Source organism: Triturus cristatus, chromosome 11 (genome assembly GCF_964204655.1).
Source record: "Triturus cristatus chromosome 11, aTriCri1.1, whole genome shotgun sequence".
In the NCBI taxonomy this organism is placed as follows: Eukaryota; Metazoa; Chordata; class Amphibia; order Caudata; family Salamandridae; genus Triturus; species Triturus cristatus.
The window spans coordinates 1,006,446,591-1,006,474,353 of NC_140594.1; the positions used below are offsets into that span (position 1 = coordinate 1,006,446,591).

Sequence of the window (27,763 nt, forward strand, 5' to 3'; positions counted from 1 at the left end):
GGCATTCGACTAACGCATCTTAAGGCTGGTGTCCGCATTAAAATACATTAGTTGCGCATTCCAGCACCTCTGACAATACTGCAATTGAAGCACGCTGCCAATGAGGCAGCACAAGCATCCTAAAATGATCTAACATATATGAGCATGCAACTGCACCTTCAAATTTAAAATGCTATGCGTCATTGAAGATTGGACACACTGGCGGGCGGTAGCTGTGTTTTTCCTTGCCGCAAGCGCCAGCAGAGAAGTCACAATACCTGAGCCTCTTGTGCAGGATGTTATCGTTTTACAGCCTTCTGGGCCCATTCCCTCCTAAGCCCCCGCATCAGCCTGGACAGAGATTGTTGACAAAACAGTCAACTTCTCAGCCCTGCTGTGACCTCTGGACATGGGGAGAGGAGTTGGCCTAACTGCTTGGGCGGTCTACCTCAAATCTGGGGAACCGGGTTTGAGTCTCGGCAATGACGCTTAACATCCTGTGATTCTGGGCAAATCACTTAATCTCCCTGGGTCTAACAAAAATGAATGTGTCCACATGTAACGCAGCAGGGGCTCGTGTAAAGTGCTCCGATACCTTCAGCTCAAGATCAAGCTATATAAAACTCAGTTAAAAAAAAAAAAAAGGGGGGGGTGGGGGAAGAATCCAAGTTAGCACACAAGGTGCACCGACAGCGGCACAGGGGCGGTCGGGTGAAGGGTGCCGATTTGGCATCGGGTGCTTTGTTTTCAGTGGGAGATCTCTGGTTGAGACAAAGCCTGCAGGCTCGGGTAAGGGGGCTTCTTGGAGGCGACCACTGGTTGGGAGGAAAGTTGGGATGCATAGGGATGTCTGGACACCATTGGTTGGGCCACCCAAGACAGTGGGGCGTCAGGTGCTGGGTGTCTTTAGGCATCGGGTTTCCTCACCAACTCCGGTCACGGGGACCGTTCAGGTAGGTATTGCAGGCGGCGTCCAGAGGCTTGAGGTATGTCAGGGATCACCGGATCACCAAATCACAGGTCAGGTTCACTGGGGGGCGGGGGACCTCTTCATGGTGTTGGGCCACTCAAACTCAGGCCATGAGATTCATCCGGAGCTAGAATCTGGTTCTTGAGGACGTCCGGTGCTCACAGGAGACAAACTTTGCAGGGAAGGCAGGGCATCTGGGTTCTGGGGGGCTGCTGGACATGCCGGGATTCCACTGGAGCAGGTCGAAGTCAGGACAGGCCAGGAGGGCTGGGCCAAGGCAGTTGGGGGTCATCCTCTTCCTTCAGCACGGGTCTTCAGTCCTTCTTGCTTGTCTGAGAAAGCAAGGTTTGGGGTCACCCCTAAATACTAGATTTAGGGGCATTTCAGGTAGGTACAGGTCAGGACCAATGGGTCCCTTCCTTGGGGCAGGTTGACTCCCTATTATGCCACCCTCCGGGGGAGGAATAGCCCCTCTCTGGTTGGTGGCAGGGACTAAGAGGTATGCTTTGCCTCGCCTCCTCTACCTGAGGGGTGAAGTTGGCAGAGGTGTGCACACCTCTCCTCCCATGTTGGTTTTCCCGCTGATTCTCCCTCTAAAAGTGAGGGTTAGAAACTGTGGGGGTCAGTTGCTGGTAGCAGCAAAAGGCAGGGTCAGCTAAAAAGGCAGCAAGCCTTTAAAGCTTCACCTTCGGGGACCCTGTCCATCGAGGGGGGGTGGGGGAGGAGGCATGGCACCTCTGCCCAGGATGGGCTTTGTTTCAGGACCCAGAGAGTGGGAGGCGCTCGACCCAGGGGTCCAGACACGTGCGAGAGTGGCAGCTGGTGAGCATCCACTCAGCCAGGAAACTATTTAGCTCGTTTTTTCAGGGGGCATCTCCAAGAAGCCCTCTCAGTGCATTTTATATTAAAGCCAATACTGGCATCAGTGTGGGTTTAATCGGCTGAGCAGTTGGACACTAAACTTCAGTCAAACCATCATGGAGCTGTGGATTTCGGAGTGCCAAACTCCCAGCCAATGGTTTAAAAATGGCTTCACTGCACTTACAATACCTATGAATGGGTCAAGGGCCAATGCCACTGTGCCTTCACCTGTGGTATAGTGCACCCTGCCTTAGGGTTGTAGGGCCCGCTAGACGGGTGACTGACAGGCAGCGTTTTGGTGGGCATGGCACACAAGGATGTGTACCATGTTGACTTGTAGTTTTAGGGTCTCCCCCTGGCACACAGACTGCACTGGCAGTGTGTATGGATCAGGAGAGGAGTTTGAGGGGGGCACAATATACGCTTCAACCCTCAGACTCCAGCTACCCCTGGCACCTTTTACATGGGACTTATATGTAGGCAAGACGATTGCCAATGTAGAAGCTAAGGTACAGTTTTGGGGAAAGAACAAAAGCCCAGGGTACCAGATTAGTAGGAACCTAGGGCACACAGTCAAGAAGCATCAAACATCAGGCAAAAAGTGGGGGAACCGTGCAAAAAAAAAAAAAAAAAAAAAAAAAAAAAGGGGGCAATTTCCTACACCCCAGAACTTTTACTTTCAGAAACCATGTCGAAAACTGAAGAACTTGAAATAGGTTCAGAAAGCAGAAGCTGAAAATTAGGGGCCTGCAAAAACATGTGGATTGCTGCGATCTGTAGGCTTTCATAGTGGTCATCGATTCCACCAGCTCTGGCCCCACCTCCGTCAGCACTCCATGAGACACCAGGACGGTCCATTAAAATGATATTGATTCAATAAAAAGGAAGCACTCAGTGCTGCAAGAAGTTGGCGTAATGCTGTAGCAGGACTTCTCCTGCTTAATTTTAAAAAAATGACTTGCAAGCTACACTACAAAAGAGGTCAGCCTTTTGGCCAATAAAAGAAAGGGTCAGAGATGAGAAAATTCACAACAGATGGACCTATATTTTTAGTATTTTTTTGTGCAGAAAGTGGTTCTGCTTCCCCCTGAAACTTATGAGGTAACAACATTGATGATTGACGACAATAGCCATGGAAGGCAGTCAATATCCGGGAAAGCTCCCTAGTCAGGAAAGGAATATGCTACTTACCAGTATGCATCTGTTCTTGGCATGTAGAGCTGCAGAGTTGTACACTTAGCATAGATCGCCATCTGGTGTTGGGCCCGGATGTTTGCAGTTTGTTTTTCTTCTTGGACAGTCTTTGGAAGTCACGAGTTTGGTGACTCCTCCTTCGGTCCGTACTGCGCATGGGCTTCGGCTCCATCCTCAGATTGTTTTTCGCCAACAGGGAAATGATGGAGCTTGGTAATTACAGTGAGAAACCCATGTGTGTAGTATCTAAATAAGATGTACTGGAACGGATACAGGTAGGCGGGTGGGCGTGTACAACTCTGCAGCTCTACATGCCAAGAACAGATGCATACTGGTAAGTAGCATATTCCGTTCGAGGCATATGAGCTGCAGATTGTACACTTAGCATAGATTATATAGCAGTGCCCAACCCTAGCGGCGACCACCGTTATCCGTTGCAGTGGTTTGAAATAGTGTCTTTAGTACAGCCTGGCCCATTCTAGCTTGCTGCTTGGAATGCACATCTACACAGTAATGTTTTGTGAAGGTGTGCGGTGTAGACCATGTGGCTGCTTTGCAGATGTCATCTAAGGGTATATTCCCTAGAAAGGCCATAGAAGCCCCTAACTTTCTTGTAGAATGGGCTTTAGGCGGAACAGATAATGTTCTTTTAGCCTTTTGGTAGCAAATCTGTATGCATTTTACAATCCACCTAGCTATCCCTGATTTAGAAATGGGGTTGCCTTTATGTGGTGGAGAGAAGGAGACGAACAATTGTTTAGTCTTCCTGAAGGGTTGCGTTCTTTGTATGTAGTATAGCAAGGCCCTTTTTACATCGAGTGTGTGTAAGGCTCTTTCTGCAACAGATTGAGGTTGCGAGAAGAAGACAGGTAATTCCACCGATTGATTGAGATGGAAGGGGGAAATGACCTTGGGCAGGAACTTCGGATTTGTGCGAAGTATGACCTTGCTGTGATGTATTTGTATGAAGGGTTCCTGTATAGTGAACGCTTGTATTTCACCAACCCTTCTTAGGGAAGTGATAGCTACGAGAAAAGCTGTTTTCCAGGTGAGAAACTGTAGCTCGCATTTATGCATTGGTTCGAAGGGCGGACCCATTAGTCGTGTAAGAACTAAATTTAGATTCCATACAGGGGAAGGTGGTGCCCTGGGAGGAATTACTCGTTTAAGGCCTTCCATGAAGGCTTTAATAGCGGGCACTCTGAAGAGAGATAAATGCTGTCTGTTTTGTAGATAAGCAGCGATCGCTGCTAGGTGTAGGCGTATGGATGAATATGCCAAGTTACACCTGTGAAGATGGAGCAGATAGCATATGATGTGCTGTATGGATGCATCTAAAGGGTTGATTTTATTGTTACGGCAGTAAATAACAAATCTTTTCCACTTTGCGGCATAACATGCTCTAGTGGTAGGACGTCTGGCTTCCATGATGATGTTCATGCAATCAGGGGGAAAGTTAAGGTATCCGAATTCTAGGATTTCAGGAGCCAGATCGCCAGGTTGAGCTGAGCTGGGTCCGGGTGCCTGATTTCTCCATGGTTCTGGGTTAGGAGGCATGGGGATAGGTGCAGTTTTTGATGTGGTACCACTGATAGTTGTAGTAGCGTGGTGTACCACGGCTGCCTGGCCCACGTCGGAGCTACCAGAATGAGTGTGAGGGAGTGCTGTTGTAGCTTCCTGACCACTAATGGAATTAGTGGGAGAGGTGGAAAGGCGTATGCAAATCTGCCTGACCAGTTCATCCATATCGCATTGCCCTTGGACAATGGGTGTGGGTATCTGGCGGCGAAGCTTGGGCATTTTTTGTTTTCGTGGGTGGCGAAGAGGTCTATCTGAGGATGTCCCCACTGTTGGAAGAATGGCTGAAGAACTTGCGGATGCAGTTCCCATTCGTGTAGTTGTTGAGTTTGTCTGCTGAGCAGATCTGCCATGGTGTTTTGTACGCCTGGAACGTGTTGTGCCAGGAGAAAGATGTTTTGGGGAATTGCCCATCTCCATATGCTCTGGGCTAAGCGGGAGAGCTGGGGAGAGTGTGTCCCCCCCTGTTTTTGGATATAATACATTGCAGTCATGTTGTCTGTGCGAATGAGGACTGCTTTGCCCGAAATCTGTTTTTGGAAAGATTTTAGGGCTAGAAAGATCGCCAAGAGCTCCAGATGGTTGATGTGGAGCAATTTTTGCTGTGGCGTCCATAGACCTTGCATTGTGAGGTGTAGGAGGTGCGCTCCCCAGCCGGAGAGCGATGCATCCGCTGTTAGAATCACCTGAGGAACCGGGTCCAGGAACGGCCGCCCTTTGGAAAGGTTTGTGGTGTTCCACCACTGCAGAGAGTGATGTGTGCGGCCGTCCACCAACACCAGATCTGTCAGCTGACCCTGGGCCTGGTTCCACTGTTGTGCTAGGCACTCTTGAAGTGGGCGCCTGTGTAGTCTTGCATGGGGCACTATAAAGATGCAAGACGCCATCATTCCTATGAGCTTCATGAACACTCTGGCTGGAAGAGAGTGTTGGGGAAGGAATGTTTTGCGTAAGGCTTGAATGCTTGCGATTCTGGCTGTGTTTGGATAGGCAATACCTTTGGAGGTGTCTATAGTGGCCCCGAGGTATTGCTTTGTGTGAGATGGTATGAGGTGGGACTTTTGGTAGTTCACTGTGAAGCCTAGCTGGTGGAGCAGTTGGATGGTGCTGTTTGTATGCTGCACGCATTGATGGTAAGACGCGGCTTTTATCAGCCAGTCGTCTAAGTAAGGGAAGACGTGAATGTGTTGACGTCTGAGGTGTGCTGCTACTACCGCTAGGCATTTGGTAAACACCCGTGGTGCGGTGGTGACCCCGAAGGGGAGAACCGTGAATTGGTAATGTTGCCCGTCCACCACGAACCGGAGGTATTTCCTGTGAGAGGGGTGTATTGGAATGTGAAAGTATGCGTCTTTCAGATCCAATGTTGTGAGAAAATCTCCCTGACAGAGGAGCGGGAGGACTTGTTGTAGGGTGACCATATGGAAATGGTCTGAATGTATGTAGGCATTTAGAGGCCGGAGGTCCAGAATGGGCCTGAGGGTCCCGTCTTTCTTTGGTATTAGGAAATATAGGGAGTAAACCCCTAGATTTTGCTGATTGATGGGGACCTGCTCTATAGCGTGTTTTTGGAGGAGGGAGAGTACCTCCTGTTTGAGCAGTGTGGAATGTTCTTGAGACATTGGGCGGTGCCTTGGTGGGATATTGGGTGGGGTAGATGTTAGCTCGAGACAGTACCCTGACCGAATGATTTGGGTCACCCATTTGTCCGATGTTATGGACTCCCATGCGTGGATAAAGTTTTGCAGTCTGCCCCCGACCGGAGTGGAATGGTCTGGGGGGAGCGGAGGGAAGTCATTGTGTGGGCGGGGTGGCAGAACGGGTGTGGTTAGTTTTGCCCCTGCCCTTATTGTTGTTGCCTCTGTAACCACCCCTTTGGTTGCCCTTTGAAAAGGTATTTTGAGGAGGGGATTTGTAGGAGGTAGAGGTGCTATCGGTGGAGAAGCCTCTGCCACGAAAGGAGGAGCGTCGAAAGGAACGTTTAGACGCTTGTGTTTGGAGTGCCCCCATAGACTTTGCTGTGTCTGTGTCCTTTTTCATCTTTTCCAACGCTTCGTCTACCTTGGGCCCAAAGAGCGTTTGTTGGTCAAAGGGGTGATTGAGTATGGACGCCTGGACTTCAGGCTTAAACCCCGAGATCCTGAGCCAGGCATGGCGACGAAGCAGGACACTGGTATTTATGGCTCTAGAAGCAGTGTCGGCTGCATCGAGGGCACACTTAATGGAGGTGTTTGTAATGAGTTTACCCTCCTGTATTAGCTCATGAGCTCTACGCTTGTGTTTCTCGGGGAGGTGCTGCATAAGAGCCTCAAGTTCATCGTAGTGTGCTCTGTCATAGCGCGCAAGTAGCGCTTGTGTGTTTGCAATGCGCCACATGTTTGCAGCTTGAGAGGCGGTGCGCTTGCCAGACGCGTCTAGGAGTTTGGATTCCTTGTCTGGTGGTGGGGCTTCTCCTGAGGACTGGGAGTTAGCCCGCTTTCTAGCTGTAGAGACAACTAGGGAATCTAAGGGAGCAGGGCCCTTAATGTATGCAGGGTCTGTGGGTGCCGCCTTATACTTTTTCTCTATTCTAGGGTTTAGTACCCTGGCCCTGACAGGGTCTTTGAACACCTCTGCGGCATGCTTGGTGACACCCTTAAGCATGGGTAAGATAGAGGTGGATTTGTCCTGTATGTCAAATGTATCCAGTAAGAAGTCGTCTTCCACTGGTTCAGTGTGCATGTCCACCCCATGGTAGTGTGCTGCTCTCTGCACTAAATGATGGAACCCTAAGGAGTCCTCTGGAGGAGACGGCCTGGATGGGTATAGGTCGTCCTGAGGAATATCGGGTACATCAGGGTTATTGTAATCCTCCCACGGGTCTGGGGTCCCTGGTGGAGTGGGATCCATTGGGGCGTCCGCCGGATAATTGTCCGGGTCCCCGTCGTCCGGATCTGGGGACGGGGCCGGAGAGTAGTGAGGTAAAGGTGGCGGAGACCTGGGAGGGGGAGGGGGTGGAGGAGGTAGGGGAGGTGGTAGTGGGGAGGGCACTCTGAGGGGAGAAGTAGCAGAGTCCTTCCGTTTGGGTGGAGGAGGAGCCGGAGCATCAAGGCGTCTTTTCTTGATAATTAAAGTCAATAGTCCAGTCTTTGGATCTTTGGACAGAGTCTTTTGTAGAGGGTCTGGTGTAAACAGAGCCAGTGGCGTCGAATCGTCCGTCGGCACCGGTGATTTCGTAACCGAGGACTTCGATGGTTTGTGTGCGCCATGCTTTTTTGGGGCCTCTGTTTTTTCGGCGTCGAAGGAGTTTTTGGCGCCGGAGCGTCGGTGCCGACAGATTTATGTTTGTGTTTGGTCGGCACCGAGAGTCCAGGCTTCGGCACCGGTGGCTTCGGAGTCGAGCTGGATATTGCTTTCTTCGGTGCCGGATGCTGTTTTTCGGCACCGGGCATCGGCTGGCTCGATCCCGAGCTGCCGTGAGACTTTGGATGCTTCGACACCGAGCCCGAAGGTGGGGTGATCGAAGCTTTGGTCTTGGTTTTGCCCAGGCCGGCAGGCGAGGGAGTAACCGGAGTCTTTGGTTTTGGGTGCGGGGGTGGGAGGGGGCACAGTACTCACTGCCCGCTGCGCCGGTGTGAGGTCCTCCACGTCGGAGTCGTCGGCCTCGGAAGCGCTGACGTCTTCTTCCTGCTCGGTGTGTGTTTGCCCCGAAGCTTCGGCGCCGTCTCCGAAGATGTCCGGTGGAGCTGCAGACGATGAGTGCGCCATGGTGCGTCGAGCTTTTCGATCCCGGATGGTTTTCTTCGATCGAAAAGACTTACAGGCGGGGCAGTCTCTGGCCTCGTGTTCTGGAGAGAGGCAAAGATTACACACCTGATGGAGGTCGGTGTGGGGAAATTTAGACCCACATTTTGGGCACTTTTTGAACGGAGTCCTTTCCATCGGCCGGGACCGGAGTCGAGGAGGGCCCGAAGGCCGGTGCCGATGTACGGGATGGAGAAAAGTGCAGCTTCGAGCGATGAAGATAATGATGAAGAAACTCGAAGAAACCAGGATTTTCCGTCGAGGCTGGAACCGTAGAAGTTCGAAGCCGGAGCACGAAGTATCACATCCGAGCCCGATGGCAGAAAAAAACAATCTGAGGATGGAGCCGAGGCCCATGCGCAGTACGGACCGAAGGAGGAGTCACCAAACTCGTGACTTCCAAACACTGTCCAAGAAGAAAAACAAACTGCAAACATCCGGGCCCAACACCAGATGGCGATCTATGCGAAGTGTACAATCTGCAGCTCATATGCCTCGAACATAACTCTTCCCAAGCAGTCCAAACAGGACAGCCATGGCATAGGCCACAAACCATAAGGGGGGAGGAAGACAGAACAGGCGAGGAGCATGATTTCGGATAGCATGCTCAACACTCCCTGCGTATGGAGATTCATATGAATGAAGCCAATTTCTTCTTTGCAGGATTGATTTCTGGTATGGAAAAAAAGTTACCTTCTCCTTTTGGAGAAGACTGGCGGCAGCTCTCAGATGTGAAGGGTTGGAGTCAAAATGGCAGCCAGTACCAGCAATCTGAAAGATTAACCTGAAATTTAACGTTATGTAAGTTCTTGCCTGGGTAAGTAGTCATACCCTCTACATGCAGAGCCAACAGTTTCCGGGAACAGGGCTTTCTGGATTAAAGTGTAGAGTTCCAGGGCAGGTGCTACTCTGGTACAACTGACTCAATCTCAAGAGTACTCAGTTTATAAAGATGTCAATACTAATTGACTGCCATAGGGGTCGCTTAAATATAGAATGTTCAAGTTCTGGGTGATGGTGGGGCTAGTGGGACAGAAAGGTTCTCACAGAGGTATTGCAAAGAAAGCCGTGCAAATACTTGCCGTAATTGCAGATTGTAGTATGCAGTTAAGAGTGACATTCTGATAGTCCTAGTGAAAATAATATTGTTAAACACTAAAGGATTGAATAAAGCAGTAAAAAGGGGCAATCAAGACAAACGTTAAAAAGTTTAAACCAGACAGAACAGGTTTTCAATAGACAAATCCGTTGAAGGATTAACTCAGGATGAGGCACAGGCATTCGTTACAACAGACGATGCCTCTGCAAAATCTAAATTCAACGAGGTGGCAATTTTCATTAAAAAGAGACTGGTCACTGATCATTAGAGATCAGTTCAATAAGGAAGGCCAACATTTAATCATGGTGGGAGCCCTCTATGGACACCTGATGATGCATACTACGCATATTCCCATAATCGCACCAACGTGGAATTTAGAGATGTATGGCTATTGCTCCATAGACTAGATCTCCAACCTTTTCTGTAGTAGGAGCTACTTCTGGTCAGTGAAAGTTGTCGTGAGCTATTAAAGGCAAAGCAACTCGCGCATTTTTTCGAGAGACGCCCCACGCCCAGTTTAATTGACTTTAAGCTTAATTTCTTCGGAGTCCTTACTGTCATTTAAACAAAAGGGGCCACACTCCCTCTTTTGAAATGACAGACAGCCGCAGGTTGTGCTACCTGAAGCGAAAGCTTGTCTTGCTTGGATGCATTCCTGGAAAGTATAACGAGCTATGTGGGGTACAAGCCTAAGACCTCCTTTTGTGAACCTCAATCAACTTGTTCACACACTGCAAAAGTTAAACTTCAACATATATTCCTTACCAAATGCGATTTATTGAAGTCTAGCTTAGATGTGCACTCACTAGTTTTCGAAAAAGAGACCCATTTTAGAAAAACCTCAATTATTTCCAATTCACCACATACTCTTTTTTTGTAAAGTTTAGTCTACTACTTATTAGTGGTATTTACGTTTCTCATGTGTGACACTTTTAATAACATATCATGAGAAGTTAGAAAGAAAGCGTGTATGGGACAAAATATCAAATCATCCATGTATTGAAACACCTAGATTAGATCACCAATTCCACCATAGGAGAGTTTCGGATTTCTAAAGCTGTTGTGCATCAGGTTCCATAGTACTGGGGTTCCTCAAATTTTTTTAATTCCATTCAAAATCTATTTCATTCATTGCAAAAACTAACTGCCCCACCATCATTAACAACCTTAAAACTCCTTACACCTCTCTTTTGCCCCCCCCACCCCATATCATTGAAATGCCTGCCCAGAGGTCTCAAAATAAACATACCAGGGACAGGGCAGAGAACCGGAGCAGGGGAGGGGCAATAACTGGGCGTCAGAGGAGGAAATAATACAACCTAAGAAAGGGCAATAACAACATCGGAGGGGGCAATAAGAAGGCATCAAAGGAAGCATTAATAGAGAGTAGAGCTGGCAATAACAACGCATTAGAGGGGACAATAATGAGACATAAGAGGAGGCATTAATTAGAGACAATAGAGAGGGCAATACTAGCATCGTTGTCAAAGGGGCTAATAAGGCCTAAAAGAGAACAATGGCGAGGCGTCTGTGAGGGTAACCAGACACGACAATAATATGGCACCAGCGAGGGCAATAAACAGGTACTGGGCATCATAGAGGGCAATAATGCAGCATCAGGGAAATGGAGCACCAGGACCAGAAATATCGACAGGATACCTACTTCACTTGGCTGCTGCCCGGTCGCAGAGGAGTCCTAATGTTTGTGTGTCCGGGAAGCTGCAGATGGGTGGCACTTCTAGGCAGCACCTCACTCCGGCCTGCTAAGGCTGGCTGCAGCACTGCAGGCTGAGCTCAGGCAAGGCTGTGATTCCGGGACCATTTGCCGCCTGGCCCGCGGCCTCCACACAGTGATTGGGCTGCCACTGTCCTGAAAGTTCAGTGAGGGGCCGCCCAGTGATACTCTTCTGGCAGCCGCTTTGCGCTGAAATTCCAGGGTCATCACTTCTCCAAAGCATCTGCATTCGGTCATACTATTGAACACACACATTCCTATCCTTGAATATTGGATATCAACACATGCATAATTTACATGAGCGTGCCTGTGCTCTGTCAATGACCTGGCAACAGAGGGTATGAAAGAGTTCAAACGGGATCATAAATTCATAGCTCTTCTGAAGAGTGGAACAATTACATTCTTTTTGGGAGTGCAGACGGGAAGAGCTTTTTTTATCGTGTGTCTTTGGTAAAGAAAACTGAAACTTGGCAAAACACTGCTGTCCTGATTAATAGCCCAAAGCTGGAAAGCGGGAGAAAAAGATATTCAGTGTCTTTCAAAAGCCCGTGGCATACCAGCGGCTAAGGCGCACATCGCAGCTCCAGTCTACAGAACAATGCATATGGTGTTTCCTGGCCAGGCCAGCGCTTACCGGGTTTGATCTGCTGCTGCAATGTGTTTCAGGCAGAAAAAGGCAGGTGGTGGGGTTCGTAGCAGGTCAATACTGCTTGCGCCGCCTGCATGGTAGCTGACTTTCCGGAACCTGCTGCTCCACTCTGACCCACCTGTTGCTTGCTCCGGCACAAGTCTTGCACAATCAAGACTGCGGTGCCAAGCGGTGAAAGGCAGGTGGCGCGGACTCCAGTTCAGCAACAGCGTCATCATCTTTTTCCCTGCCCCGCCCCAGCTAAGCTCAGTTACACCAATCTGAGCAGCTGGTTTTAGTGATGGCAGGTAACGGCTTTGAAAATAGGTCTAAGAACAATAAGTGACAAGAATAGGCTACGAAATTGAGATGCAATGCGCAAGCTACTGATGGGGGTTCGGCAAGCTACCGGTAGCTTGTGATCGACCGGTTGGAGACCCCTGGAGTAGATGCTAATTACTCATGTAAAAAAAAAAAAAAAAAGAAATCTAGTCATGGGCTGACTATATACTGTTAAGGAATGCTTTTACTATCTTGTATTACCTCTTCTGAGACAGGGTCAATTTTAGTACATGTACCAATCTCCAGCTTGAAGCTGAAACCCTATTTAGAGTCTTGGGATTGCGTACAGAGGTTGGCCAACAAACAGAGGCGTACCTCGCCGTAAATGAAGAGGCATAAGTCTCCAAAGGGGAGCACTGTCTGGGAGGCATTCAAAAACAGTGGTCAGAGGGAAAGGCCCCAGGTTAGAAGACAAGAGCTCTTGACATGCACGGATTGGAGGCAGAACTTCAGCAAATCAAATTATGAAGGGCAACTTCCAAACAACTACACCATAGATTACTTGTATGAAGAGGCCAACTGTGTTTATCGTGTACACAAACTGGCTAGAATTATCACTACTATATCTCAAAAGGGGAGAGAATGTGCCTGGGGCACGTATCTGGCCAAATCGTGGAGCGGTTTTCAGAAAAATAAATAAAAACAAAAAAAGAACAGATACATTAAAGAGATCTTATCTGGCTTAACCCGATTACTATTTAAAGACGACAAGAAATTTTAAGTGCGAGAAATTCTATGCCATCTATAACTCGTTTGGGAGGTGGGGGAACAAGTCTGTCAAGGAACAACAATAACACATAGAAGATGCCAGGCTCCCTAAATTAACTAGAGAACAATGGGAAGACCTGGAAGCTCTACAGGAAAAAATTACACTTAGAATAAATGCATCATGCAAGATAGGATATAAAGCCATCTTTTAAGTTAGGACTACAGCAGCAATACCTTAAAAGAAGATCTAATGTCAGATCTTGCCAAATACGCACGCTGGGTCCTGCGTGCTCACCCGCTTTACAGCCCTCTAACGGAGATGTAGCTCACAGGACGGTCTTCGCTGTCCCGGTGGTGATTCATCAACTTTCCTTCTCAGTCGGACAAACCTTATATCAGTCAATATTGCGCCTCCATCCTTAATAGGTTCTGCCTTGCACTTCAGAGCACAATAAGGGAAAGCTTACATTATGTAATTCAACAACTGTTTATTAGGTCTCCAACAAGTACAGAGAGAAGACATTTACATAATGTAAGCTTTTCCTTATTAAGTTCTGAAGTGCAAGGCAGTATTTTTTGTACACAAATGCCTACCGAACACCAAACACTGCAGCCCACTTCTGGAAGAGGTGCAAGATAGAGGGCAGACTGCATAGGATGGATGGCACATTATGTGAATTCATTACACCCCCAAAGCTATGATACACAAATAGTCCCCTTATCTTCTGAAGATTACTCAAGAGTTGGCTCTTCCCTTCATGACCACCAAATAAATTCAAAATACAAAAGAGCCATACCATGCACGGGACACCAATGGTGCAAATACTTGCGTTAGTAAACATGTATAACCAAAGTATATGCACCTATTCTGATAACTGCATTTATATATATATATATATATATATATATATATATATATATATATATATATATATATATATATATATATATATATATATATATATATACACACACACACACACATTTAATAATAAAGATATTACTTATGGTGAAAATACATAAATTCCTTAGATTTATGCTTAAACTGCATAGACATGGTTACATAAATATCAAACATTTGACTATATGCATCTCTATTATGATCACTCATATCACAACATATAAACATGATTATAGAGAAAGTATGCTGGGCAAAGCGTTCTTTGAAGTGGGTGAGCAGCAGTTAGGCAACTGTACCCAACTGTTGTTGAGGAGACCGTGTGGTGTACAGCTCTAACAGCCATTTACACTCGATCTGACAACTGGTCGATTATGCAGGTGCTGAACAAGCACTCTGATTTGCCCAAGTATTGTTAAACCCTTATGGGCTAGATATTGGAATGCCAGAAAATGAAAATTTAGGTCACTGTGAAACTGAACAGGAATGGCGGAGGTTCTTGAAGGAATTTTAATTGGATTTATCAATTGTTTATGATTGCCTTCGTAATGAAAAATTGAAACCTTTTTTGTAGGTTGCACTTTGTCGTTTGTTTAGGTTAATTTTTTTCACTGGGACACTATTTGTAAATCGTATGAATATTAGCAATCTGTATTGTGAATTTATGTCCACTTCCTATAAAACTTTTTTTGCTATATAAAAGAAAAATATTTTTCATGAAAGACCTAGTGTGTATGGCTGTGCCTTTTTTTCTGACATCACACCTAACCCTCTCTTTTGGATTGTTATCATGTATTCTACATTGTATTGGTAAATATTAATCCACACGAGCCATTGTTTCCTCACAACACATAATACCCAGGCTCCTTGTGGGTAGGGTTTCCTTGTTTCTTAATCAATTTGAATGTTAACAGGCTTCTTCCCCTGCTGTTCGACTCCGTGTCGTGGTGTCAGAAGGCAGAGTTTTCACTTGGTGCCCAGTTGAGGAAACAGTTTACTGAACTTTTTTTTTTTTTTTTTATAAACTCTTTATTTTAGATTTTCCATGCAACAAGAAAGGAACCAACAAGCATTACACTTATTCGCAGTAGGAGATACATCAATATCACATTTTCACAGATTACATTACATTGGAGACAGTCATTGGATAGTGGCAGTATCTTCCTCCAAAGAGACCTATAAGAACCCTAAAGACCCCACAGGCCGGAATCCCACACGAAGAGGGCATCTATCCACCCTCCACGCCTCAAGCCAACATCCGACACTATCCCTCAGCTACACTAGGATGAGTCCCCTGGTCCCCATGGGCAGAGAGGTAGCTCGTCAGAGGGGCCCAAATGTCAGGGGGCCGTGACGCAGGTGGCAGCAAATCAGCATACAGCAGAACATTCTCCTGACAGGTAAGCATATCCCGCAGCCACTCCTTAAACTTAGGGCTTCTACCCCGCCCCCACCGACATGCCACACGCCTCTTGGCTAGCAACAGCGCACAGGTAACAAAGCGACGATCCACCTTGGGTATATCCAGAGTGTAACCCAGCAGGGCCTGAAGTGGGGAGGGATGCAGCGGGCCCCCGAGCATCTCACCTATGGCAGCGTAGACTCGGTTCCAATAGTCTATACTCGGGCAGGTCCAGGCCAGGTGTAAAAAGTCAGACCCCGGGGAGTGACACCTATCGCACCGATCGTTGTCACGAAGCTGAAACCTATGCATCTGGACTGGGGTACAATAGAGACGGTGTAGGAATTTGTAGTGAATGATGCGGAACCTACTGCTCGAAGAGATCATTTCGGTTTGCAGACAGCAGTACTCCCACTGTGCATCCGTGAGCACTGTGCCGATCTCAGTCTCCCAGCCGGACCGAGACCTCAGAATATCCCCCCGTTCGTGGGTGTAAAGGCGCCGATAAAGCGAGGAGACCATGTGCGACGGGGAGGTGGAGTCGAGGAGGTAATGGAACGGTTCCAAAACTGCAGGCTCTGCAGGATATGCCGGCAGTATTTTTTGTAGGCCACTGTGAAGACTAATAAACGCAAAAACCTCCAGGGGGGTTGGGACCGCCTCTCCGAATAGGAGCGGGAGGTCGCAAAACCTACCCTCGTAGAACAAGTCCCCCCAGCGCGTCACCCCAGTTTTAAGTTTGATTCGCTGGAACAGACCCTCCTCCAGAAGGGGAAGAGCCGGGTGGTAGACCAAGGGCATCAGCGGGGAATAAAGGAGCGGCGCGCCCATGAGTCTCGCCAAAACACTCCAAGCATGCGCCGTAGCCTGAACAGGATTGCGATCGGCCCGAGACGAGGGGACCTCCGCGAGGGCCATGCCTTCCAGCGGGATCGGATCTGCCAACCAATGCTCTACAGCTATCTGTGGCATGTAAGGGGTGGGGCGATACCAATAATACGCGTAGTGTGCTTGGGCGCAGTTGTAGTAGAGCTCAAAATCCGGGATATCGAGGCCCCCCTGTACGTACGGGCGCGTAAGCACAGACCATTTGAGCCGCGGTCTCCTTCCCCCCCCCACACCAACCGGATGAGTTCAGTCCTCAGAGCCCTGAAGAAATAGCCCCCCGGATGAAACGGTATATTGAGGAATAAATAGAGTAGTTTGGGGAGTATAACCATTTTGATAAGTGAGACACGGCCAGCCATGGTCAGCGGCAAGGTCACCCATCTAACTATACTTGTGCGTATATACGCCAGAGTCTTGCCATAGTTCATACGCATCACTTCCTGTCGATCCCTGGAGATCCACACCCCCAGATACTTCACATCAGTGTCGCGCCACTCCAACGGGAAGTCGAGTGGGAATCTGTCGACACCCTCCGTTAGGGGAAAGACCGCAGATTTGCCCCAATTGATGTGTATTCCCGAGTACAACGAGAACCGAAAAAGCTCTCCAAGTATGGGGTTCAAGTGTTCTCGGGGGTGTTTGATGTACAACGTGAGGTCATCCGCGTAAAGCGACAGATTTGCCTCTGTTGACAGCGCAAGGAAGCCGCCAGGTAGTTTTGCCGAAGCCGGGACGCCAGGGGTTCTATTGCCAAGGCGAAGAGGAGCGGTGATAGCGGGCATCCCTGCAGAGTGCCCCTAGTGACCAGGAACGGTTCAGAGACACGCCCGTTAATAAGAACCCTCGCCATGGGGCGGTGATAAAGGATTTGGATCCATCTGGAGAAAGCTATGGGCATACCCATGTTACGCAGAATCAAATGGAGATAGTCCCACTCGACCGAGTCGAACGCTTTGGTGGCGTCCAAGAACACCGCCACCAACGCGAGAGAGGGATCAGCATTATTGAGGATCGAGAACAGGGTCCGAAGATTGTGAGAGGTGGACCTGCCGGGGACGAACCCAGACTGATCCGGCAGAATTAAGTCTCCAATCAGGAGGTTAACCCGGTTCGCTAGAACCTTGGCCAGAATCTTCACGTCGCTGTTGAGGAGAGAAAGGGGCCGGTAGGAGTCGCAGGAATCCGGAGGATTCCCCGGTTTAAGGAGCAAGACTATAAGGGTCTCCGACATACTGGGTGGCAACGAGCCAGTCTCATTTGCCTCTTCGAACACCTCGCGTAGAACCGCCGCCAGCGGGTCAATAAAGGTTTTGTAGTAGTCGATAGGGAAGCCGTCTAGGCCCGGCGCCTTCCCCGATGACGTCTGCATTATGGATTCCTTGATTTCAGCCAGGCCGATAGGGGCCGCTAAGAGTTCCCGCTGGGCATTGGATAACCACCCGAGAGTGAGCGCCGAGAGATAGTCTGACATTTCCAACGGCGTCGCCCGTCTGGAGGTGTACAGGTCCGAGTAGTGTGAGACAAAGGAAGAGAGTATAGAGGGCGTATCTCGGCATATGGAACCATCCGGGGCCCTGACCTCTAGTATGTGATTAGAGCCCTGTGGGGGGCGAATAACCCCCGCAAGGAACCTGCCGGGTCGCTCCCCTTCCCCATATGCCCGCGCCAAGAAGTGCTTCCCCCTAAAGTGAACTTCTCTCTCCGCAGTGCGCTTGTACTCCGAGAGCTTCGTGCGATATTCTAGCTGCGCTCCGGGGTCCTCCAGGAAATCTGTGGCAGTCTCCAGCGCCCTCAGACCCCGCTCCAGAGAAGTCAGAGTAGCGCGAAGATAGCGCAGTACCCCTGATCCCTTTGAGATGCACACCCCTCGCATAGTGACCTTGAAGGCCTCCCAAACCGTCGCAACGCTATCCACCGACCCTCTGTTGCGGTCTATGAAGTCCATGATCTCCTGGGACATTTCATGCTGGAAAAGTTCATCCCGGAGGATGTTAGGCTAAAGCGCCACGGGAGCGGTGCGCCTACCAGCCCTGGCTAGTGATCAGTACCGGTGCGTGGTCTGAAAAGGTACGAGGTAAGTGTCGCGCTGTAAGCAGTGAGGACCCCAAGCCCCTAGAAAGCAGTATGTAGTCCAGCCGAGCCCATGTGGAGTGTGGTGCCGACCAGTGCGTGCCCTCACGCGCAACCGGGTGTATCCAGCGCCAAGCGTCTATCAGTAAGTGGTGGGTCAGCAGGTCAGAGATATATGCCTGAGAGCGGGGATGATGTGGGGTATCTGCACTGTAGCGGTCAAGAGAAGGATTCAAAGTAACATTGAAATCTCCACCCCAGAGCAAGTGAGTGGATCCTACCCCCAATATAACTTCCCATAGGGAGATAAAGTGTGCGGGCTCATCCAGGTTAGGCCCATAGGAGGACACGATAGTAATCGTGGCGTTGCCCATGCGACCCCACGCAACACAGAAACGGCCCTCAGCATCAGTTTTTTCCCCCAGGGGCACAAAGGGGGTGTGCTTTTTGACCAGGATGGCAGTTCCCCTTGAATAGGTGGAGTACGAGGAGAATAGGCTATAGGACGCCCAGCGGGACGCAAATGAAGGTGTGCTACAGGGGTCCGTATGCGTTTCCTGTAGCAGCACTATATGTATTTGATGGCGATCGAGATACCCCAGGACTTGGCGGCGCTTACGCGGGTCACCCAACCCCCGTATATTCCAGGCCAGGACATTCACTCTACTATGTGGGTCGCGCAGCGCAATATCCTCATCCTGCACCATCACACAGACTGGCGCCTATTGCCCACTTGCGGATCACCTCTCAGCCATGTCCAGCCTCCCAGGTGCCCTCCCGCCTCTAGCCCAACTAGGCGGCATACTACCGACTCCAGGCACCACCACACGCAGCGCCAAACCATTAACTCCAATGTATATATGTGATTGGTCCAATAGATCAGTGTAATGCTGTATTCACGGTCCCTCCCCTCACCCGTTCCATCCGACTCAACCAACTCGACAGAGGAAAACTTACCACCCAACAATCCCCACAACAACCCGCCCCCCCTGCACCCCTCTCCCTCCCACCACGACAGCCCAATCCTGCCGGGAACCATACCCCCCCACGACCCTCCCATCAAACAAAGCCATCCTCATGGGGTACTCCCTCTTGGGGTAACGCCAGTGAGCTGGACCTACCCTCCCCTATCCCGATATTTCACCCACCATATCGCCTCCGCTGAGAGCGGGGTGGGAGGGGGAGTGCCAAGGCAAATAGCAGCCACAACGACCATGCCAGCACCTCCGGAAGAACAGTTGGCGACATGAGTGAGACCCTCAATCTCCATGCTCCCCCCCCAACCTCCCCAGATTAAGACAGAAGTCAATGGGCTGGAAAAGCGCTCTCGTGTAGTCCGACAGTCCAGCGCGTGAAGTCCACCAGACCACTCCCACAACCAGAAAGAAGCGTAAACAAAGTGGAAAAGGGGAGAGGCAAGGGGGAGCAGCAAAGAGTGAGAAAGGGAGGAGTGAGAGGGACGCAGAGGAGAGAAGACAAAAGTGAACATTATGGCATCATGACGTAATACTCATCAGTCCGGAGCCGACGTCGGGGACCGGGACCCAGACCTCGCCCTGGGACTGCGCCGTGGAGACGCGGAGGGCCCTCGGTCCTTGAGGAAGTCCTCCACTTGTTGCGGGTTGCCGAAGAAGTGGACTTTGCCGCGGTGGTTGACCTTGAGCTTAGCGGGGTAAAGCATTGAATATGGGATGTCCCGTTGTTGCAGCTTTTTCTTTACTCCCACAAACTTGCGACGGGCCTCCTGCACCAGCTGGGTGAAGTCCGGGTAGAACGAGAGCGTAGTGTTTTCGTGCTGGATAGGTTGCTGCTCACGCGCCAGGCGCAGCAGAGTGTCCCGGTCTCTATAGTTAAGGAACTTGATGATCACTGGGCGCGGCGGAGCTCCCGGGACCGGTCGGGGACCCAAGGATCTGTGGGCCCGCTCCACCACCAGCTGAGGCGAAAAAGCGTTGCGTCCAAATTTATCCGTCAGTAGGCGCTCTATGAATTCTTCCATACGGCCACTGCCACTGGATTCCGCCAGGCCTACCAGGCGAACGTTATTCCTCCGGGAGCGCACCTCCAAATCTTCGTTTTTCTCCGCTATGACTTTGAGTAGGCGATCCATCTGCGAGAGTTTAGTTGCGTTAGGCCCGGCCCCATCTTCCAGCTCCGAGATCCGACCCTCCGCCTCCTTGAGTCGTTCACCATGCTGGTCCAACCGCTGCACCACCGCGTCCAGCCTGGTATTCATAGTGTCGATCTTCGCGTCAATGGAGGACAAACTCCGCTGCATACCCACAAGCAAGGATTTCCAGTCCAAATCCTCCTAGTCGCCGGGACCCGTCTCCGCCCCCTCAGCATTTTGGGCACGCGTTTTTCCCCCCCCCCCTTCGCGGGGTTGAAGTGTAGCGTAGTTTGTTTCGTGTCCGTCTTGCCCATAGCTGCAGCAGTCAATGGGGCCAGTACCCACAGGGAGTGAGGTGGGCGATGCACGTTATTAGCGCCGAAGCCCGGGCAAGTCTTCAGATCGCACACTCTCCACTCCGCGTCACTCTCCCATGACAGCCCTCCGGGACCAGTCGCTGTAGCCCATCAGGGGATCGCAGCCGAGTGATCTGTTCTGACCCACAGCTGATAGGGGTCGCAGCTTCTCCCGCGCCTCCACAGTCACTCACAGTCAGCCACACACCTGTCAGTTAAGCTGCAGGGGCAGGAAAGCGCTCCCTCCGGGCAGGGTCGTGGTGTCTCACCCCGGCAAGGAGACCGACCACGAGAGCATCCAGCTCGGGGCAACTCTCCAGGATCCGGCGCAGACACGGCTCCGCACCAGCAGAGGCAGGGGGGGGCAGCGGGGGGGGCGATCGCCGTCCGCCGCAGTCCAATCCGGATAGACAGGGGGCCACACGAGGGGCCACACAGCGCAGGCCGCAGTCCTCCAGCCGCAACAGAGCCACGCGGAGCCAGCGCGACCGCGACACTCAATGGCCGCACCGACTCGAACTACGGAGACGCTCCCAGCAGCCTGTGAAGGTTGATCTCGCTGCCCACGAGGCACCGCCCCGCTCAGCACAGCACTGGACTGTCCGGCAATGTCGTCCCGTTCACCAGTGCGCACAGGACCGCAGCAGACTTGGCAAACTGCACCCGGTCAACGGCCCAGCAGGCCGCGAGGATCCCCGGCCCGTAGTGACACCAGCATCCGCCACGACGCTCCGCCCCTATCTACGGGTCTGTCGCCGCGGGTCTGCAGGAGCCGATTTCTCTGCCTCCCGGCCGCCGTTTCTCCCGAAACTAGCACAGGGTGGGCTCAGGGGGTTCCCACACACGCCGAAGTGGTCATCACTGCATTTGCTGGCCTGTAGGATGGACTTGCTGGATCGTTATTTGCCTGGCCGGCTGGAGCCTCACAGAAGTGCGGCCATGTCGGTCCAGCGCCACCTAGCGCCCCGCACAGTTTACTGAACTTGTACAATGCAGAGAACGTGAGAGAAATTAAAAAAAAAAAAAAAAAAAAAAAAAAAGAGAGGAAAGGGGTGAGTGTGTGTTTTAGTGTGCAGAGGGGGTGAGGGCGGGTCCAAGGTTCTTCCGTTAAACAGTGTTATTTCAATTTCTTCTTTCATGTACTTTGAAAACCCAGGCCATCACTAGTGAGTTACTTCAAAATGTATGCGGATCAGGTTCTGCACACACATTTAAGAATGTCATGCGAGACACCTACTCCTACATTTGCAACCAAAATCTATAATTCATAGACCTTTCCATTTAAAAGATTTTAATCTTCTCCATGAAAAATACATCCTCAGCTACTAGCTATAGATAGGAAATTGGAAAAGGAAACAAAATAACACCAAGAAATCGAAACCTTTATTTATTGAAAACTAAGAAGGTACTGGAGTTATTACATACCATAGTAGAATTCTCCTTGTTGGTACATCATTGGAATTTGCACTTCACTTTCATCGTCTTTTGTGAACGAGAAAGTCCTGGTGTTCTCTGGTCTGAACTGGGACTTCCAGCTGCCCTTGAAGTAGATGGCATTGACTAGGACCATCCTTGTCAGGTCGCTGAAATCACTGGCATCAACGAGATCATTTATGCGGTCTGTCAGGAGAAAAGTAAAACCATAAGAATTTACATTTCGGAACCTTCCCGCAAGCAGTTTGCATTAAACATTTAAAGTTTACTTTAACTTCATAGGCTCCTCTTTTTAGATTTTTGGTAATTGGATTCGTACGCGATTGGATTTTAATGCTGCCTTCAGAAAATCGATGCGCTTAAAAACACTTCCCAAATGAAAGATCGTGGGCAAAGCCAGTAGGTCTTCCATCATGTTAACAATCACATTACAGTCTGTCCCATTGGCTTTGGCCATACTAGGGGAAAGCAGCAACCAAGGATTGATTTCAGTTTAGAATAAATAAAGGAGAAAAATAAATTAATGTGATAATGAAGAGTACAGCTCAGGTGTTAAAGAAAAGTCACTCGTGCATTGCAGTAGAAGCACTTCATGGAAGGTGGAATAACACATATGACGAGGGTAACGCCCCAGGGTGGAGCCAAGACCCACACTGTGCATATTTGAAAGAATTGATAATAGATCTGGAAAATATTGTGCTATCCAAAGAGCCTAAAAAGGCTCTTTTCATGGACATTTCTTACCATTTATTTTACATATTTTACCCTTACATTGGCTTGTGAGTAAAATAATCGGGTGCGACTGCATATAGGGATTTCATCCACCACAATAAAGAAGGTTGTGCGCTAAATATTGAATTTCGCTTAAAATAAATGATGGTTCGAAAACAACTACCGATACTCCAAGAAACATGCAACAAAATGACGGCATAGAATGCATGTAGATCAAATGACTGCAGTTTTTGGTCAGTGCTGCTTAGAAACAGTAAAATATTGGAATTGCTGTGTAGCGTAGCTCTACCACTCACTTCACAAACTTCCAGATTCCAAGTAGTAAGCAAGTCAATAGTTCTGGATTCCTATATAGTGCATACATATACAACACTACAGGCAAACAAATGGAGCATACATATAAGCAAACACGAAAGGCAACAAGCACACATTGGAGATAGACAAGCTCACCCAGGCAAGACTATAGAACATAGTTGAAAAGAAACACCGACAAATGACAGTTTATTTTGTGGTGTGTACTTCAATAGAATATCAAAATTAACTTAAGAAAACTATATTATACACAATACATTGCCCCTCAAATACACCAGTAACGGAGGGCTTCCAAACCAGACAAACATAAGACGAAATCATGAAACTGAGGGCATACCACAATCTGCGTGAAAAAGGAGGGCACTGACAAATAAAACAAGCATTTGCAATGCAATAGGTCTCGCATTTGCCAAAGTTTAAGCTATTGGCATTGTAAATGACAATGGCTTTTATTTATCCGTTTTAAAAAAAAACACTTGAATAAAAGGGATTGTCATTTATAATGCCCATAGCTCAAACTCTTGTAAATGCGAGACCTATTTCATTTCAAAGAAGCAGCCACCATTGTCCCGGGCTGCTTGGAAAGTTGAAGAGCGCATGGGGTGCTGAATGTTGCAGTAAAGCATGTTGTGTCTGCAGTAAGAGAAACTCATTAAAGAAAATAGTGTTTACAGACTAAATAAGACATACCGTGTAACAGAAGCAAAGGGGCCAGTCATCCTGGGAGGTTACAAATGAAGACATGGCGGTACAAAGGAGGGACTAACAAGCCTATTAACAAACCAGAAGCCATCATTTGCAGAGGACACAGACACAAGCCAATAATAAATATGGGCAGAGAGTGGGCTGAGCTTCAAGTCCATACTCTGATACAGCATGCCTCGCAGACCAGCACATGCGCTGCCCAGGCTAGACCTAAAAATTCCTAGTTACTCTAGATTTTAAACTTTCATCACAACGACAATTATGCAATATGAACCTGCTCGTTAAACTGGTTACCTATGGATTTTTTTTTTTTTTTTTACTTCCCAAAAAGCCAAGGTAATGTGTTTAAACTAACTAATGAAAATAAATGTGCTACTTGCACTCAACATTTCATTCCAGAGTGATGAAGCGATTTCCACCAAGTTTGTTAATAGCGAGGTCTGTTACGTGGAACCCTATTAAGCCACAACACAGTGGTAGCAACCACTGCAAGCAAAACAAGCATTTGCAATGCAATAGGTCTCGCATTTACGCGAGTTTGAGCTATTGACATTGCAAATAACAATGCCTTTTATTTTTGTTTTAGTTTTCAAAACATAAATAAAAGGCATTGTCATTTACAATGCCAATAGCTTTAACTCGTGTAACTGCGAGACCTATTGCATTGCAAATGCTTGTTGTTTAGAGAATCTGGTCACCCTATTACAAGGCCAAATATTTTAAAGACTCGGCTTGTGCACTGACTCTCGGAGCCAGAACCGATCCGTGCCTCTGCTACCCCTGTTTGTTAGCTCGTCCAACTCTAAAGATTTATTTTATTCTCCTTAACGTTCCCAACATCTGCAGGCAGTGGGCGAGGCCTGATTAGTTCGCAGGCAGCACTCGCAGTGTGCGCCGGAAGCTGTACACCCAAGGTACACCGGGAGCTGTAGTTCGTTTGTTCCCGGAAGCCGGAAGTGGGGGCGGGACACCTACGAGGCTGGGCCAGCCAGGCAGCTGCTATGGATTGGGAGTGAAGGGGAGCGGCTGGTGCAGCAGTGACCGGCTGCGGCGATGGAGGTGTGCAGTGGCCGTCTGCAGGAGCCGCCGCTGCAGGGTGACAGCAGGTGAGGAGAGACAGACTGTCATGGTGGGAGTGGCGCGGCTGTGTGTCTTGGGGGCGGCGTGATGAGTGTGGGGGGGGGGGGGCAGAGGTCATCTCTGGGAGTGGTCTTCAGTGGAGCAGCTGCAGTCATATGGGACAGTTGTGTGTAATCCTGTTTTGTGCCAGAATATTATCTCCGTCCTGCAGCCTCTTTCCAAAATCTCAGTTGTTTCTGTAGCGAGGTGACATGGTTTTGTTTACTCCAAGCAAGTTCCATGCGTGTTGCAAGAGCCTGCCGTCGCATCATGATTTTGCCTCCTCAGCTGGAAGAATAAGCATCGGTGAATTTCTTTGGTGCATTTTGAACTATTATTTTTAAGCTGAACATATAGTACCAGCATACATAATATAGGTTGTATATTCGTACATGAAAATAAAGGGTGTGCAGCGTAGTTCACCATAATAAGAGTGTGTGCACATGCAATCGTACTGTACGTAACACTAATTTTAAAGGGTGTGTACCCATAGCCATCCTATACCCACACCATCGTTATAATCTCCAGTGTGCACCACATAGTGCAGAGACTAATCCTCCCCCATACCCTATAGTTCTCCCGCAAGCTGCCATTTGCTGACAATGCCAATATAATCTGTAAATTTCGAACAGTGCGGCTTCGGTCTGTCTCCCTTGAGAGGCATCTCGGTGGCGAGGTGTGCTCGCACGCGTTAGGCAGCCGCGGATGTGGTGAAGGGGGGGGGGGGGGGGGGGGGGTGAGGGGGGGGGGATGGGTCGGCAGAGGCGGGGTGTGTGCACATGTGTCTGTGCGTGTGCATCTGCGCAAGCGCGTCTCAGAAGCGCGTCCACAGACCCCGATCGCTGTGCGTGCCCCGGTCTGTCTCCCTTGAGAGGCATCACGGCAACAATAGTTACTCCTTGGCGGCAGCGCTTTGCGCTGCAACGCCAGCGAGACCTAAAAATGGGTTTGTGTGGGCACTGAATATGCATGAAGAAATAATATGCAGCATGCACTCATCCTCACAGGTGCTGAACAGTGTGAATTTGAACTTCCTTTTATTGTACTCGGTGGCAGGTACTAGCCAAGGGTGTTGGGCAATTTTAGGCTCCTTCCAAAGGCACCCCCACCTCGACTCAACATGCACCACTACAGTCTGCCACTCAGAAGTCAGTAAACAGAACTCCAGAATGTCACTGCTCATCACTATCTGGCCGCCAGGGCAAACATTGCCCAATCGTTCCCTCAACGGGGGAGACCACCCACCCCCTTCGTTAAAAAGATATGAGACCAGACAGGTGTGTGTTTTAATCATGCTGACCCCACTGTTGCAGAAATGTCAATACCAATGTTGGTAAGACTTTCAGGGAATCGACTGGAGCGAAGCTGGTTCCACCATTAAACACATACATTTAAAAAAAAAAAAAAATACAAAAATAAAAAATAGGAGTGGAGGGGGATTGCCCCATATCACTGAGATCGTGTCCTTTCACCACATGTTTGTTACTGAATTATAGCATTGTAAGTGTTATGCGATCAGGAAACACTGCCACCTTTATAGAGTTTATACCGTCTTCTATTGTAAACAAAGCAACTGATTCTATCAGGAATCCACTGGCATATTTCTTAACCCGGTGACCTTCTAACATTCTAGTCTTCACAAAGATCAAAAAAATGTGCATGGACTGGTCTACATAAATGAAGACAATGATTCAACGAGTACTTGTGTGCATTAGAGTATATTACATATACCAATAAAAGCATTCTTCTATGATAGTGTCTATGGTAGAATTTTTTTCAAGTGTGTTTTAGTGGTGTGATGTGAATGACCGTGTTGTGGATGTTAAGTTACTAGCTAAGAGGGGGAATTAAATATGTATTAAGTATTGTAGACAGAGTCAATACAGGAAATGAGAGCACGAGCCACTCAAATGTAATGTTGTCGAATGCATTTGTGGACCATTTTGCTATTGGAAACAGAGAGACCAAGACAGAAAAATAATTTCTGGTGTCAGATGCCAAGCCTATTTGAGAAGAAAAACTGAAGTAGAGATCTCTTCCCCTCCCCGCCCCGCCCCCCCCCCCTTCCCCCACGTGTAGTACTGGCCTGCACTACTTGTGAACCAAGTAAATATTCCTAAAAGAAGAAACAGAAGTGTACGATGCTAGAAATCTGCCTACTGAAGCATTCATCTGCCCTGCTCTAGTAATGTCTACATCTGTGTCATCAACAGCGGCCTACCACCACAAAGAGAAGCAGTACTATTGCTATGATCTGAGAATATAGCTTTAGAGATGAAAAATTGCAAAATTTACAGGAAATTCAGTTATTGCGGTAGCATGGGTCATTTAAAATAAGCTTGAATGGTTTGAACGTGTAAAACTATATTTTGATGTTCTAGCTGCTTACAAATACTCTAATGAAAATTGCTCAGTCTGAAGTCACTGCACCCCAAACTTACAAAAGCAAGAAGTAAAATATTCCCACTTTGGAATGGTATTTAGAGCCCTCATAACCAAATATAAATAAAGAGTGCAAAGATTAGGCACCTTGGAATTTTTTAGAAACATTAAACCTGGAGGGGATTTTAAGCACTCGTAGGGAGGATACTATTACCCGCCCCCCCCCCCCCAACCCTTTTTGCTTACTTTTATAATTCGCAAGGATACCTGCCAACACTATAAATTTACTACAATTTAAAAACCAAATATTTACTACATTGCTCATAAAAGGTCTTCAGAACAATGTAGATGGAGTTTTTCCTCGTCATCCACACCTGTATTTGGCACAACCACCATTGGGAATCTATGCAATACATCTGGGGTCTAGGAAATGCATATAGAGGAACCTTCTGTAACGGTTGGCTTTTTGGGCCAGATC

General features: G+C 48.7%; 1 protein-coding gene across 1 annotated transcript in view; it reads right to left on the reverse strand.

The window, feature by feature from the left end:
- The window catches only part of SERPINI1 (serpin family I member 1), a 136,086-nt gene that overhangs the window by 54,759 nt on the left and 53,564 nt on the right, over positions 1–27,763 (reverse strand). Inside the window, exon 4 of the mRNA XM_085635172.1 lies at positions 22,027–22,221. Within this exon, the coding sequence (XP_085491298.1) occupies positions 22,027–22,221 (195 nt within the window). The remainder of the gene's footprint in view (positions 1–22,026; positions 22,222–27,763) is intronic.